The sequence below is a fragment of the Dromaius novaehollandiae genome, chromosome 10, assembly GCF_036370855.1.
Source record: "Dromaius novaehollandiae isolate bDroNov1 chromosome 10, bDroNov1.hap1, whole genome shotgun sequence".
Lineage (NCBI taxonomy): Eukaryota > Metazoa > Chordata > Aves > Casuariiformes > Dromaiidae > Dromaius > Dromaius novaehollandiae.
The window spans coordinates 4951239-4968530 of NC_088107.1; the positions used below are offsets into that span (position 1 = coordinate 4951239).

General features: G+C 38.4%; 1 protein-coding gene across 1 annotated transcript in view; it reads left to right on the plus strand.

Moving 5' to 3' along the window:
- FAM169B (Protein) overlaps window positions 1–17292 on the plus strand; it is a 53132-nt gene that overhangs the window by 15798 nt on the left and 20042 nt on the right. Inside the window, exons 2-3 of the mRNA XM_026121719.2 lie at window positions 9121–9251; window positions 12038–12137. Of these exons, the coding sequence (XP_025977504.1) occupies window positions 9121–9251; window positions 12038–12137 (231 nt within the window). The remainder of the gene's footprint in view (window positions 1–9120; window positions 9252–12037; window positions 12138–17292) is intronic.

A 17292-nucleotide genomic window follows, 5' to 3' on the forward strand; every position in this document is an offset into this window, starting at 1 on the left:
TGGTGTCATGTGACATTTTTGTAATGATTGCCTTGCAGCAGTTTCAGATAAGTGCACGTTTGGTAGCAATTTAAGGCCTGTGTCTTTTAAGTAATGCTTATTAGTATGTAACAGATGCTGTTTGGAAACATTATGCCTTTTAATAGGCTCTGCTTTTAGACTGCATGTTCTCATTCTAGGCAGACTGTGGATCAAGCAAGCTTGGAGGTATGCAGTCGTTTATGCAAAGCCTAAGTCTAATTTTCTGCTCTGAAGTCAAGCCATGTGTTTTCCCTTGTTTCCTCCATTCTGGGCATAGCTGTCTTGCTGTGTTCCTCCCCCCAGTCATATCTTTGGCTGATTGTCAAGCCATTACAGTCAAAACCTTTTACATATTTAACCACCAGCAGTGGTTGCCTTTGTCCTTACAGAAGAGTCTATGTAAACTAAATTTAAACAATCTCGGCTTTACTCTCAAGAGCACAGCAAACACAGAATTAGTCCTCTTCTGCCAGCCTGTGCTTCTCTGCTTCTTCCTCCTCCCGAAAGAAAAGAAAAAAAGAAAAGGGAAATGCAGAGCCATGCTGATTTTGGAGCACCTTCAAAGACAGGCAGAATAGCTGACACAATAACACAGAGAGACAGCAGAGATGTTTACATATTTCCTCCACTACATGCAGCTGTTTATTAAAGCAAGAAGTTCAAGACAGGCTAAGAGGCTTGTGATAGCTAGTGGAGGTGACATATTAATTTGCAGTCATATAATAAATCTAGCAGTGTGGAAATTACTGTGGAAAAGATTTTGTTTTCCTTCCTTTTTTGCTCAAATTAATTGCCTTACTTTGAGGTCAGTTTGGCTTTACAAACTGCTACTTGCAAGTAATTTGGGTAAAGGCTGCTGAACTTTCTTAGGCAGACTTACGCAGCCTGCAGGATGGGAGCATTATATTTTTCAGAGTTACAAAGCATTTTCAACTGAAATTAGGGGGGATTTGAGACTGATATCCTTGGAAATCTAGCCAGTTGTCTCTTTCTTTGGGCACTCTTGTCCTTTTTGAGTGCAAACTAGGGCTTTCAGGTACCTTTGCTGGGCCACATGTGTTCCTGTAGTTTGTATGAAGTGAAGATATGGGCTGCAGACAGCACCTGGGGCCTTAGGTTCCCCACACCAGTTTTGAATGATGGTAGTAGTAGGGTAATTTATTCAGTGTAATGCTTAAATGCTAGTCCTGGTCCAAGCTGGTGAGCGTGAGTGTTTCAGCAATAATTTTAAAAGCTCTCTGGTCTTAAAATATGGATATTTTCAAAAACTGTCCTGATTGGCAGTCTTTCTGGCTTTCCCACTTGGGATGAAATCATCTTCGTGTTAGACCGTTTTCCAAACTCAGTTGTCCTTTCCTATCTTTTCCCTATTTCTTCTTTATCACTATGGGTGACATTGCTTTCCTCTTTTCCCTTAACTTACAAATGACTTTTAGCTAATCTGTCCTTCCTTCTAGCTGTCTTTGCAAAGGGTTGAATCAACCCTATCTACATTTGAACCTGTGATTCCTAAAAGCTTTGCTGTTGTTCAGTGAATCCTTTCTCTCGTATTCCATTGAAATTAGCCTTTTTCAATAAAAAAATACTTCAGTGATGCATTTCATTGTCATTCTGGCCCTTCTATTTCTTCTTTGCTTAGATTTTGAGAGTCAAACTCAAATTTCAGGTCAGGCCTGCCTTTTGCTGGCATCACTATTTTAATTATGGGTGTGATGAAGTGAGATGTAGCACTGACATAGCTGTGCTGGGAGAAGCCTTTGATGTGGACACAGCTGTACTGGAAAAATTCATTTTTGCCTGTATGTTGTAGTTGTTCGGAGTGGGGGTAGACAAATAGTAAAGGTGACAAAGTTCAGAGTTTTTCTTGTGTATGCTGAATCCTCACCAAGATTACCTCCACTGTCTTCAGTGGAGTAATTGGTAGTAGACTCTTCCAGGAACATTTCCACCCATTTCTTGTTTGTAGGGAAGAGAGAACATATTAAGAACCCAGTTCTGATGGTCACAGGTTCAGGCGTATAAGCGGCAATCCCACCGAATCAATGAAATTTCCTTGAGGAAAACCTGATATGAACTGGAACCTTAAAGTCCTTGTTCATTACAATCCCAAATGGCACTTCTCTTGAGGACTACATCTTCTTTGAGTTATTATGCAATCTCTTCCCCCTCTTTTTTGCATCTAAACACTGAAGAAGAGAGTTAAATGTGCAGAAATATTAATTCCTGATATGTAATAGGTACAGCTGGTAGCACTTCCTTAATTTAAGAGTATGCTATAGTTTTTATTTGTAAAGTCTGTTTCTGGGCCATAATAGCTCAGGTTTTTTACATTACAGTAGGTTAGAACTTTGTGCAAAACGTGCCAGTCCAGATGTTGCATTCTGTCAGTGATATGACAGGGGTAGCCTGTTTACACAGATATATTCTAATTTATCTGTGCTATGAGTTGGTTGTGGCTCTATTTTTATAAATGTAATGCTGCTAAAAATCCACCTGAGGACAAATATATAGAGTTGGAAGCTGCTTACTGAAACTTCTGGTATGGGAGCAGTGCAGGTTAGGGCTGATTAATGCCATTATGTGATCCTTTCAATAGGCGCCCCCTTTCCTGGATCGAAAGCATTTAAAATAATGTGGGTTCACCTAGACGAACTTACAAAAAGAGCTAAATAATTAAATCAGTTATTTAATTGCATCATGTACTACTTTCCATTTCAGAAGCCCCTGATTACTTTTCTGATTTTTGGAGAATAAATACCACATGTGACTTCCAGACCCAAGTCGTAAGAAGTTTTGAGGGCTTTCAAAGCCTGTTGAGTGAATTGACTGAAAATTGTGGCTGATGGACATTCTTCAGGATTAGGCCTATCTAGTCTTGTGCCGGTGCTCATCTACATTCTGCTAGGTATATGTGTATACTTACAGCTTTTTTTTTCTCTTATTCCTAAGGCAGTATTAAAATTGTGTTAACGTGAGTGGGCTGGCTAATATGATAGCTTCCTGCATTTGGGATGCCTAACCTTTGGTCTGCCCTCCATTTGTTTGAGTGATAGAATTTGTAGCAGTACATGTATAGCTGCAGTTGAACTCATGTACTTAAGCTGTTTGGTTTCTTAATTGGGAATGGGATTAGGATTATTTATTGTCCCTACACTTCTGCCTTCACTTACTGATTCTATAGCGGAAACTTACTTGCTGTCAGAAACTTGTGTTTTGTCTTCCGAAGCACTCCTCAGCATTTGAATTCTGATGGAATAATAAATACACACCTGGCATTTCTGGATCGAAACCTGGAAGCCCATTAATGCCAATGCATTTTTTCATCCTGTGTATTTCCAGAATGATTATTCTGTTAGCAATGGTGAAAAGTAAAGCAGTGGGGAAGAACATTGTTTTCGTTAATGACGTACAGCGTGTGGTTAAGGACCGCCTTGCCATGTTGGACAGATATCACACCACAGCATTTGCCCACTAGCTCCTTTGCCACCACACATTGTTATGATGTTGCTGAAGTTTCACTTACACTAGAACTTGTTTTTTTGACATGTACTTGCTCAATTAAGTTCAGGATATGAGAGTCAGGTTCTGCATGTACTCCCGGGAAAGTGCCAAAGACCTCTTCCTTCCTTTGAAAGGTTAAACAAATATGGTCGTCTAATGATAACCACATGCGCAGAGCTGTTCAAGCTCATTTAAAGGAATGGAGAAGACTTTGTGCTAGGCACTGCTGTTTGACGCAGAGCTCCCGCTCCTGTGACTGGAAAGCCCTTTCGTTATACGTACCCGATTTAGAAAGGCATAAAATGTTACCTTTTTATCATAGGCACTGTCTCATGGTTTTGCTGCCATGGTATGGCAGTGACAGTCCACAGGGGAACAGAGAGTGACTTCTCTGCATTTTATGTGGTGTGACTTCACAGGTGCTGATCGGCAAAGCGTAGTCACACCCCTTTGATGTGGTAGGTAAGGCGCACACTTAACTGATAAGAAACCAGACAGAAGATGAAGTGATTCGTTGGGGGCCAAAAAACCCCCACCTGTGGTAAGAATAAATCTTACGAGTTCTGGTTTCAGTTGCCTGATTTAATTACAAGAGCATTCCCTCCTAAATATTAACAGGATACATAGTCTTTTTTGGTTGGTGCACGTTTGTTTCATATTGCAAAGTGTTTTTGATTAAAAAAAAAAGTCAAAAAGACTTCTTGGACAGAAAAACTCCTGATACTGCTGAAGTTTTTTTAAATTGTGAAATATATTGGCATGAAATTAAAGTCAATAAATAAATTAAACCAGCACTGCCACCACAAGCATTAGAAATGGCAAAATTGACTGAAAATGACATGTGAAAGTTAGAAATGTTAGGTTCTTTTTATTATGTCTTGTTTCTGAGCCAGTCGAAATTACACAAGTATTTTTCATTGTCTTGCATGTAAACGAATGCAACAGTGGTGTGTGCTCTCATATAAGCACAAAGGTGCACAGTCCAGATACAAATCATATGGTGACTGATGGCTCTTGCGTAAACATACATTTCTTAATAGATGCATGTAGTATTATTCTCTTTGTAAAACAAGAAAAAGTAGTTGTAAGATAAGTGATTAATTCACTTAAGACATAACATGTTTTTCGTTCTTCATTTGCAATGAGGTTGATGTTTTTTGCTTTACAATCTGGCTGCATCCTAAATGCTCCCACAAGTTTCTGAAATGCTCTTTCCAACAACTAACTCTTTCTTGGGAGTACCAGCAATACCTTAATGATCTAAATCAGCCCAGCGGTGTGTCTAGTCTGAAATATCTACATGACCAACTTGTCGGCCTAAGGAAACAGCATTGATAAGCTACGTATGAGTGCAGAAATAGAAAGTTCTTAAAAATAAAATAGATGCATCTTGTTTAATAGACTGTGCATTGGGTTCATGATCAAAGGGGACTAAGTATATTGGCTGTACATACTAATTTGAAAAATGAATATTTAAAACATCTTTACAAAGAGACAGAATTGATTATCTCAAGTTGTAACTGATTGTCACACATAGTGACAGAATAGTATAGAGGTACTAAAATGACTAGTTCTGCCAAAGAGAGCTTGAGCTATGTGATGGTGATTTTAACTGCTGTAGCATCGTATTCATGAGATAAGTGTTTAATTATCTATATTCTGTTTAAATTGTTTCTGTTAAGATACAGGTTTTTGCTTCAGAAGGTGTGGAAAGATCTGCTGTCACAAAGGATCTTTAAAATATCTGGTTGGATTGAAGAATTTCATTTGTCTTTGAGCATTACAGCAGTCTGTAGTTTCACTTGTGGAATTTCACATATGAGTGTGTGCACCATGTGTTTTCTGTTGTACTCAGAATAAATTCTTTTGCCCATGGAAAATATTTCCTGCTTACTTCAACTGTTAGAATGAAATTATTGCTGAATCTGTAATGATGGGGGTCTGTCTCCAGTTTACAAAAATCAAATCCTAGTTCAAGATGGAAAATTGACTTCTATTTTGTGATTGCATTTGTTAATTATTTACCTTACGCAGAACACAGGCATGCTAATCTGGTCTGTCTGGATTCCTACATTTTGATCTTCCTTGGATCCTAAGTGAAGGAACTTTGTGTGACGTTTAGCTCCACAGGAAGGGTATTTGTCCACTTCATGAAACCACCATAAAATTCAGCTGTCTGCTCTGGAGAAAATTAGAGCTAAAATAGCAGTGGGTTTACTAAGAAGCCGAACTGTGCACTTAAGTATCAGGACTGAAACATGGAGCTTGGTGTAGGCTTATTTGCCAGAGTTAAATGGTGTTTTAGGCTGAGGTACCTACAGGTGCTGAGATACCATAAGAATGACTAAGTTGTATGGGCACTGCCTGCCTGCTTGTATAGCTGCTACTTTTCACTTTAAAGATCAGATTCTTAGTACAAATTTTGATGGCATGTCACTGGAGTGAGAGGAGATGCACTTGCACATGCCAGTTTGAGAATCTGGCCCAGACTACTCTGTGGGAGCAAAAGAGGCCACAAAGAGAATTACCGCATTAGTTTTTGCTTTAAAATCCGTTCTGTGTGCTTGAAACAGAAACATGGCTATGCAGATATGTATTTTAATTCATTTATTTATCTTGAGATAAGTTTTTTCGGTGGAACTGCATATACTTGCTGCTCCTTTAGCATGAATTCAGCTGCCCTGTAAAAGACTAAGCCTGATACCTACCTGTAAGCGCTTTATTGTCAGTGCTGCTGTAGAATCAGTCTATGTGATGTCTTGACCTTGTTTACCAGCTTTGGCTATGTAAGATGGCAGCCACTTCAGCGCGAATGTCTGGAATCCCTCTAATGCAGTAGGCCTCCCGTTCTAAATTTACTCTCCTTATGGTTTATGGTCCCTCCTCTGTGGCTGCAGCAAGAGGCCCCCTTTTTATGACTCACCCCTCCTGCCCCCCTTCTCTCCCTCCCTTGCTCCCTCCCTCCCCTGGCTGGTAACCCTTTGTGCGCATTGCCTGCTTGAAAGAAGTGCTCGCTCTGTGTCTAGCCGATTGGCCGCTACGGTATGCTCTTTTGTTGCTGCTGCAAAAGATCAAATTCGAATGAAATGCTGTAACTCAAATTAGGTTAAAAGGCTGTCCTTGGAAGTTTGCAATTTTCATGTCCCAAGATGCTGATAGGGGCCTCAGACTGAAGCACTCGTAGGAACACAGTGCTGCTTTCCTTTTAAAGCAAAGTCAACAAATTATTTTGCAATTGATTGTGGAACGTTTATAACATCATGTTAGCCAACAGTAATTATTGCTGTGAGTCAAATGCCTAATAACAATAGTAATGGTTAAACTTTGTCCAGGTTTTTTTGTTTCCAGTTATGAAAAAAAAATCCATGAAAGAGACATATACAACATGGTAAATATTTCTTCCCTTTATACTGGGGAAAACTGGGAAACACATTAGTTAACATAAAAAATTCAGACTAGCTCTGTGATCTCTCTCCTGCCCACTCTCTCTCTTTCTCCCTTACATACAGATGTACAGAGTGACTTGTTTTTTTTCATGAAAAACTGTAGATTTCCCCTTTATTGGAACATGGGCTCCTAGCTCACTTAGGCATTTTCAGAGTATTGTACAGGGAAGACAAGTTAAATGGAAGTATGCAAAGATATTTTGGAGGAAAAAAAGACTTACCTGGAAAGCTGTATTAATGGGATGTTGATCAGAAGTTTTACCTAGTGCCTCATTATTTAACTTGTGACATTATTTCATCCTTTCAAATGGATCACTGTTACCTTAGAAAACAAATGTATGTACCAGAAAGCTAGTGTAACTTTGAAGGTACTAGTTATTATCTTCAAGATGAGAAGAAGCTGTGATTGTGCTTATTAAATTGTTCTGGATTAACAATGGCAGGACATTGTCTTGTAAGTGGCATCTCATAAAATAGAATTTATTAGCGTGACCAGTATTTTTCTTTGTGCTAAACTTAAGTCTTACATGCTGCTCATTTGAAAAAATTGAAAGCAGCCATGCTGGATATGCCTTCATTAAAAAAATAAATTACCAAGGCTTTTAATAATAATCTTTAATCCCTTCTTTCCCTTATATGGCATTTTTGCTTGGTGTTACACAGTACGCTGGGGAAGCCTGCTGTAGAAGAAAACTGCCACTGCTAAGTACTGGTTGGGATTGTAAAATGTGACTCAACTTCCCAGTGTTGCAATGCTTCTTTCTCTCCCATTTTGTCACATAGAAGCACGTTAGAAAAACCATTTACACAGTAGCTTCTGTTCAGCATTCTGACTACATGGCTTTGCTATCAAGCTTTGGGATGTAAGCTGATTGCACGCAAAGGGCAGGAAAATAGTGTGTAAACCATTTTACGCAGTACTGGTTGGTGGTGAATTATCAGCTGTAGTTTCTTACCATTTTGCTAAGGAATCAGATATTGATTACTGCTGGGGCTACTGGATGGATGCATAGGCTGACCTGCATTGCAAATCTGGTACTCCTATTGAAAGGTATCTTTTTCAATATTAAAATTTTATTATCTGTAGTACCGTAGTTTCTGAATCTTAATACAGACTGTTCTTACACTGACCCTCAGAAGACTGTTCGTCCTCTCAGCTCGTTACTTTGCACTTCCTATCAGTGCAGTTATTTCACGTCATCCTTGGGTCATGGGAGCTGCCATGTGGGAACAAACCATGATTAAAACTGGAGGATTCAGAACTAAGTCTCAAAATATAACAGTGTGGCAGAAGAATTTGTCCTCATTTGGGGCTTACAAGAGTTACAGGTGTAGCTTATTGATTGAAAGCCCTTTAAATTTAAAATATTTCCCTCCAATGGTAGGAGACTGACAGAATACTATGACCCATTGCTTCTGATATTCTTCGTCTGAGCTGATGATGTACCACCAGTTTCTTATACCAGCAAGAGGTTGCTTGGTTCCTCACAAACAGTGTTACTATGGAGTTTGTGTTTAGGTAACAGATACCAAATATATGTAAATTCTGTTTACATACAATTAACAAGTACTTTTCATTAATACCCTGTAGCAGTGAGTCACATGAATTAAAAGTTATGTTTCACAAAAGACTATGGTTATTATTTTGGGAACTCTTCTGTGGGTAAATATTTTAATATTTTTGACATTATTTCATATTTGTGAAAGTGGCTAATTGAAATGACTCAACAACAAGAAAGGGGTAGCTAAGGATATACAACAGATCATGGACTGACCCGTAAAGGGGCAGTCTTCCAAGAAGCAGTGGAAGCCTTGGAATTCTTTTCCTGTTATATTTTTAGATAGTACTAAAAATCAAGCTGTGTTTTGAAGGAGTTTTTTGTTCTTCCTGCTTTAAAGTAAGCTACTTGTACCTGGAGAAATTTAAGAATGTGCTTGTTGAATTTGAAACAGACAAATGTGATTTGATGCTGTCACAGTTCTACTCTGCCAAAATGCATGTCAAGAGGTAGATAACAAATATATAGGTTTTTACCAGTCTTGCTGTTTTAGACTAGGATTAGACAAAAGGCCCAGTTACTCGAGTAAGCTGCTGGGGAAATATTAATTAGTTCACTTAAAAAAACCCTCTTGTTTTCTCTTTTAGCTACAGATCATGTTTACTTGGTAGATGTGTTAGCAGGAGATCCAAAGTTTCTGCAAGCAGATGCTGAAACATATTATGAGAAACTCTTGAAGAAATCATCTACTCCTGACATTTTTTCCATCCCTGGAGGAAAAAAGGTAATAGGCTGATGTTTTTCTTACTGAAAGTTAGATGCTTGCAAAAGCTAGTTTGTTGGTTGTGTTTATAGTCTGTTTGTGACCAAGTGTGACCAGGTTAGAAATGTCTTAAAATCAGCAGATTCCACTTTACTTTGAGTAGTTTGCATCCTGCAAATTAGAAAGAAACTGTAAGTCCAAAACCCTCCAGAGAGTGGATGAGGGTTTGAAGTATTAGCTGAACTTTGCATTTTGACCTACGTCCTTATAGGACTGGACCAAAAGTGACTCTGGTAGGGGTTTATTCCAGGTCCCAGCTCTGTATTCTGTACAGACACAGGTATTGTGGTTCAGCCTGTTTTCTGTTTCCATTCCTTCTAACAATTATCTTAATAACTTTGAATGTGGGTTCTCCTAGAACAACTTTGATTAGGAGTGATTGATAGATGGTATAAATGCTGTAGGTGCCAATGCTTTAGCGTGCAGTCCTGAGCCACTTAAGGAATGGGTTGGAGATGACTGAATAGGTCTATTAAAAACTCTTACATTAGTCAACATAGGAAACCTTATATTCAGAGAATTTTCTAGATTATGAAAGACGTGCTGGACCAGCTGATATTGTACTATCAAAATAGAAAGTGGGTTAGGTGAAATAAATGTTTATCTGGAATACAGTGGCTCTTCTGCAGTTTAGGAAAATAATATGCAGTAGTTTCCAGAAAGATGCTCTTTCAGGTGGGGTGGCTTTGTGTTTGAGAAGTGATTATGAGTAGCTTTAAATACTCTTGTGCCCTCTAGTGGACTGTGTAGGGTTAAATACCAACAAACGTGAAAATGCAAAGATCCCCCAGTTTAAGATTTCTCTGTCAGCTCAGCTTTTCATGCCTGGTTGTACTTTTAAAAGCTCATTTACTGTTCAATTAGAAAGGAGGGTAGCATAAAATCGCAGGCAGTGCTGTAGGTATTCCTGCAATAGCTAGACACAGTTAGATCAGGTAAAGGTGGACTTCTGGCTTTTGATTCACAACTGTCTTGATTTTGTGGCTTGCCATCAGACTTTAAATATGTCACATGACTGATTTGAGTCTCATAGCAACAGATTTCTCTTTGCATTCATTTAATTCAGGTCTAATCTAATCTGCAGTCAGACAGCTAGTCAAGGGCATAAGTAATAGTAATGTTCTTGCTGTATCTTTTTTTCCCTATAAACTATAAGGAATACTTCCATGAATGTTGATATTTTGTAATTAAAAATAAAGTAAATATAATAAGGTTAAGACCCCATCCCCAGTGGACATCTGAGCTAACAATCCCTATTACAAACCTGCAACCTCAAGGATGAGGATTTTGGTATTTGGATAGTCGGCTGTAGTTGCCAGCCTTTTTTTTTCTCCATGCAGGTTTCAGGTGGCAGGACCAGCAGCTGTGCATAATTAGCTAGCAAGTGTTATGTAACTGTTAGGCCACTTACTCAGGTCACAGAACTTCTTTTTGGTATGTCATAGTCTTTGCTCAAGCATTCAGTATCCGAATAGCAAGGATTATTGCAAGTCAGGATGGAAGTGCATTGGCAGAGTTCATACAGAGAAAGCTATACTTGGCTCATACGAATGTTATTAACACCCATGAAAGTGCACAATCACTTACAAAACAAAATAACAGTCATAGCAGTAGGATTGGAAATAGTACTGGCCTTTTTATTATAGCGTCACTCCCAGGTGCCACTATGACATCGATGCTGTTATATTTGTAGCGAGAAAAGAAGGACTGAGTCCCCAGAACATACTGAGATTTCAGGAAGCTCATGCATACAGATTTCAGGCAGTTTTCAATTTCTTTCCAGGAGCCCAGTTTTTGCACAGATGACCCCAGGATTCTGACACTGATGGTCTAGTGAACACCAATTTCAACTTAAAGTTGTTATCTTGATAATCCATATTCATACTACTCTTTCCATGCACCAAGAAATATTAAATGTATCACATGACTGATTTGAGTTTCGTAGCAAACTGACAAATGGGTGGAATTAGAGAGAGAGGCACACCCACACATACACAATGGACCAGATTTTCGAAAGTACAGTATATACTGTGTTAAATTATGCACGATCTTTGCCTGTACCTAAACCTACATGAGAGCATTTTCAATATTCATATGGAAATCGTCATCTCTATGCATATAGAGCTGTTTGAGCACAGTAATTTTGTGTTTATGTATCACATCATTTATGAGTGTAGTCTGAGACTGAGAGGTTGAGAGCTGCATTCTGATTTTAGCTTTCTCTGCAGCTTTACCACCTTGTGCCAATTATCTACCCTCCCTGTGCCTCACAGATAAACTGCCCAGGCACTGCCCCAATGCTTTGATACTCCCTATACCCTGAGGCTTAATTCATTGTTTGCAAAGCACCACAAATCTTCAGCTGGATGATGCTGCAAGAAGTGCAAGTAGTATTTGTTTTTATTTGATACAAATATGTCTGGTCTTTCATAACACCATTTGTCTGCATGTGATGCATCATGCCCTGTAACAGTGTTCAAAGGCAGGTTATGTACTAATCATAAGTCAGTGTTAAGGTCTTCGCTAACTTTACTAGCTGCTTCCTTTAAAAATAACATTACTTACTGATAATATTAGAACATTATATATATATCAGTTAGTGCCTTGAAGTTCAAGGTTGAGAGGGTGCTGTGCTAACCTTATTCCATGCGTATTAGTAAAACATACCGTAAGTGCATCGAATACATTAAGTACTCTTGCCAGCTTTGCACTACAAACAGCTACAGGGCTTTTTTTGTTTTTTTTAGGTTAAACTTCAAGATTCCTGTGTATGTTTCGTCCCTCTCTACCGAAATAACCCTACTTGCAAAATTTTGCTGTTAACTGATCCACAGGATAAAGAGACAGGTTAGACTTGGTCAAAATATTTTGAAATCGGAGTAGTTGTACTTTCATTTACTTTAAAGTTGGTCTGCTGGTTTATGTATGTAAGCATTTTTGGTTTTGTTTTGCATATGAAGCAGATTCAGTGCACCTTTCAGGGGTTTGTATGAGTGGCCTACTGATTTAGAAGGGAGGGATGACAATTGGAGTTTTCAAATTCTTTGCATAGCTCTGCTACTGGTGAAAGAATGACTTTGGGTAAATAAATCCCTTATTCTCTCTGAATTCGTTCAATGGGATAATATTTTTCTACTTCAGGATAATGTGAAATTTAATGGATAGAACTTTGGAATTTGTAAACAAGAACAAATACATACATGTGAAATGGTATCAGGTTTTACTGATTCTTACTATTTTTCCTGTGTGGTGTCTTCTTCAGTTCTAGCTTTAATTGCCTCCTATTTCTGGCACTGGCCTCCAAGTGGTAAATTTGGATAGAGTGCATGCTCAGGAATTGAGTTAACCCCCTTTTATTTGGCAGTTCTCCCAAAATTTGCTTTAAAATTTACTGGCTTTGCCTTGCTTAGTATTCGTAATGCTGGTGTTTTCCAATTACAGCCATGTGTCATCCTGACAGGGATACACTGCAATCGAGTTACAAGCAGTAGAAATAGGTATGAAATTACTGATGTTTCTTTTTCATGAGTCACCACTTGAAGTATCAACAGGTTCTTAAGATTTGAGGTAATAATTGCATCTAAGTTTTCTCTTCCTGCTGTCAGGGTCACAGTGTCTTGAGACACAGCCTAGTTTCTTCCTGCTTACTCTCTTAGGCAAGTGTCTGGGACTATATTTGTTATGTGAAGAACTGCAAATGTAAAATAAATAACAAACCTTGATACCACTGTCAGTAACAGTAAGCTGGGTTGCATAGTACCAAAAGCACAGCCGTGACCCATGAAATGAAGAGTTTTGGTTGTTTTGAAGCAACAGGCTATATCGTTTTTGGAGCAACTACAACAAAGACATGAACTATGCATTGACCCATTATGCTATATATCACTTAGATAACCTTCCAGAATACATGAAGCCTTGACTCTATAATCTGTTAAACTTTAAGCCCCCAAATGTGGCAGCACACTAATGAGATCTGTCACCAAAAGCACATCTGACTTCTTTTTTCTAATGAAACGATAAGCTATAAATTATGTTCAGAATAAGTTTACAGCCAGTATTTTTAATAATACAACAAGGACAAGGCTAACAGTTCAGTACTCTAAGTTCGGTTCTTAGACTGGCAGGTTATGATCTTACACCTCTTGAACAGGCACTGTTAGTGTAACTAAGTATTCATTTGTTCAGTCCAAACCCTGCAACCAGGAAATTTCTTCATAAGAATGAAAAACAGATTAAAATCATTTATGGTTGAAGGTGAACTCTGCAGAGTTTTCCAGCTCCTTTTACATACACTTTCAATTGACAGCTCACCAATGGGCTGTGATTCACATAGTTGAAGGTGGGAGAACTTTCCAAGATACAAGTGTAGTCTTTAGACTACAGTTTACGGTCCCTCTAAAACTATTGAAATAGAAGTACTTTCCTGACATTAATTTTTATGTCACGTTAACATTTTTATGAAGAGGCACTGGTGTGATAAAGGAAAGAAGCATGTACACCAGAGGCCACATTTGCACTGTGATTGCAGTTGTGCATACTTACTGACTTGTATTCAAAGGAATGTGGTTAAAAACAGCATGAAGTTAGTTTAGGTTGCTCAGGAGAAATGGGGATATGTAATAACTACAGTGTGAAAATAAAGAATCATTGAAAATGTGCAGGTGAAAGCAATGCATTTAGCACAAATCTTCAGTTTTATAGTCTACTAGTGGTAGGAACAACATGTATTAGAGATACATATACACAAAGGAAAAAGATTTACCAAAAGGAACAAGTCATGCAAGTCCACAATGGGGACTAAATCATATGATAGTTATCTACATTCAAAGCTTAAACCTAGCAATATAAGCTGCTGCTTGTATTTTAAGCAACAAACTGAATTACTGCTGTAAACCCCTTGCAAACCTTTAGCTTGCTTCACTGGCCCATTGTCGCAGAAAGAGTCCCACAGAGATCAACAGGTCTAGGTATTTAAGTAAGGCCTGCATCATCTGGCTTTTAATATTGCCTTTTGAAAATATCATTTAAGGCTTTTTGCTGGAAGTCCTCTGTTTCTGGATTTTACATGCTATAAGCTTGTGGCCAACGTTAGTAGATGTGGAAGATGTGATTCCTACATACATCAGACTTTCTTTTTTTTAGCTAGATGAATTTTAATAATTTTTCATTAGTTCTGTGAAGTCTGCTGGTGTGTGTGTATGTATGTATAGGTATGTATATTTTAAGTATTTTATCCAAATTATTTATCCAGATTTTTTTCGTACAGTTTAACAGATTTGGAATTGACTCTTAGGGCAGCAGGCTGTGTCCTGTGGCAAGTCCGTCTGGATTTGCTTGCCTGTCTGACCTTTCGTTCTGACCAGTGAACAGATCAAATAGTTTCAAAACAAATTTCTTCAGGGAAAAGCACTATTTATTAATTCATTCACCATTAATTAAGCACATGGGCAAAGAGTTTGAACTGTTTGTAGGATTCTTTTTACTCACTTAAACTTTACTCTTTTCTTGTGAGCTGTGGTTTCATCCAGCTGGGAAGAGGCTAACAATTTTGCAGTAGCTGATCTCTTTTCCTCTTTCTCTTGTGCTCTCTGGGTGTGTCATGTTTGAGTTTCAGTTCACATCAGGAGTGCTCTTAGAAGCAAATTTCCTGATTGTCCTGATATACTGTGCTTTGGTTCATATTAAGGAGCAGTTTCATTGTATGTGAACTGAATTGCTTTTGGCTAAAATGAAACTAGAAGATGAACTCCAGAAGCATACTGATGTACCCCAACCGGTAATGGGTTTTCAGTTTTCATCACGAGGCTAGAACTTGTGAATATCAGGTTCTCTGCACCAACTGTTTTGCTCTGCAAATTCACTTTTTTTAGTCTTGCTACTGCAGACATGGCCACAATTCACTCAGACCATTTAGAAGTCCAGGATGTTACACCGATTCATATCTTGACCTTGTCTCGCTTTGGAAAAACTGATGCTTCTCCATTCTGCATCTTTTCTCCTCCATCCTTCCTAATCTGTGAGCTACCTAAGCAAGTAGACCTCAGAATACACTGGGGGAGAGGTGCTTTGCTGAGAAGTGACTGGAAATAGAGTAAAAGATGCACCTAGTAAGAAGTGGGTAGGACATATTTAGATGTGTAGTCTCAGGTCCTGTTGTGGGTAGTGGAGGAAAGCAGTGGAATCCTTGCTTGGTCCTGCCACGTCTTGCAGATTGTTTTGAGGCTATATCCAGCTGACGCAGGGTTTCTTCTTTAAGTTTCCTTTGTTTTTATATCTATAATAGATAAGTATTGCATATATAGATAAACCAATTTATATAATGCTTAAATATAATAGGCACAGTAATATACTTTTTTCCCCACAGTTCCCAAAGCAGATATTGTCAATCTAACCATTTATGTTTGAAATTCTAATACTTTAGACTCTGGAGAAGTTTGAGTTTTGAGAATTTGAATAAATCTGAACTTAACAGTCTAGATACAAGTTTGCCTGTAAAGAGCTCAAAGGTTTGATTCTTGGACATAGGTTAAAGAGGGGTTGACTGCAACCCTGAGATTTATATCTGATCATCTTGATTTTGCAGAAGCGATGCTTATCTTGTGGTCTGAAATGACCTGCATGTTGCAAAGAGCAAATGAATGTGGCAGATTTTCCGTAGGACTTGGTCTTGGTTGGGAGCATTTTTAATTTATTTGTGATGGGCTGAGTGTTCTGTTACTATATCTGTACAGATATTTTTATGAGAATGTAAATTGTGTTGTAAGGGCTTACAGAGCATAGCATGGGTGATTAACATCTTTATAACACTAAATAAACATACCCTATTGTGGCATTTTCTGTGTGCTGTATATAATAATTCACAATAACTGCTAGATGCTATGGAACATTTATCACAAGACATTTGCAACAAATCATTGAGTAAAACTTGAATTGTCGAAGAAAATGTAATTGGTTGCAGGAAAGATATCTATCTTAGGTACTTGAATGGCTGCCATTACTGTAGCACCTGCGTGCCTCCTAAGCTGTAATGTATTTATTTCCATAGGACTCTTAAGAGAGAGAGAAATGCTCCTATTCCATTTTAAATATAGGGAACTGGGACACACAGCTACTCAGGGTATGTAGGCATTGCAAAATGCAGTTTAATGTAGTATCTCTGAGCTTGCTCAATTATCAGAGGTGGCCTAGGCATGGTTACATGGAGTTTCTTGTTGGGGTAATTTACTTTTCTCCTTCCAAGTGGGAAATGTGGCAAAAGTGACCTGTAATCTGACGTGTGCCATCAATCTGAAATACTTCCAAAATTAAGGAAAAAAATGTCAGAAGAACTGGTAGATCTGGTATTTAGTAGACAAGCTCAAATGACATCTTTTACACCTTTTACATATAGTACTGCCTTTGATTTAGATTGTGACTGAGGGATGGGTTTCAGCAATTTAGATGAAGACTGAGGAGGAAGAAATACCAGGCTGGACATCACTCTAATTTTTCTTCTTTACTCCCAAGTGGAGAGTCCTGATGCACACATTTCATTCAATAGTTTTGCACCAATGTAGGCATGCTTGGCCAGCATGGCATAGGAAGTAAAAATGTAATCCAGACCTGTGTTGGGAAGGAATACCTTTGTCCAGCAAAAGGAAGCATTTCATAATCACAATTGCAGTATGTTTAAAGCCTCATACAATTCAGTGTTGTTCAGTACTATTTTTCCACATGCCCGTAGTGGTATAGAATCGTATGCTTCACAAGCTCTCAGCTTCTTGCAACACTGAATACGTTTGCCTGACTGCAAGTGATCAAAGTACTGAGGTTTAGCAAGCTGGTGCTTACAGGGCGAGCCACATGACTGAGCATGTATATACTCCAGTAATTGTGGACTGAAATGTATTGGGCTTAGCCATTTCACCTAGTCTTGCAATTGCAATGGGCTGGGGGCATGTACACCATAATTAACAGGGTTCAGGTGATGTGTATAACTTACTGAATGTCAATAGCTTTATCT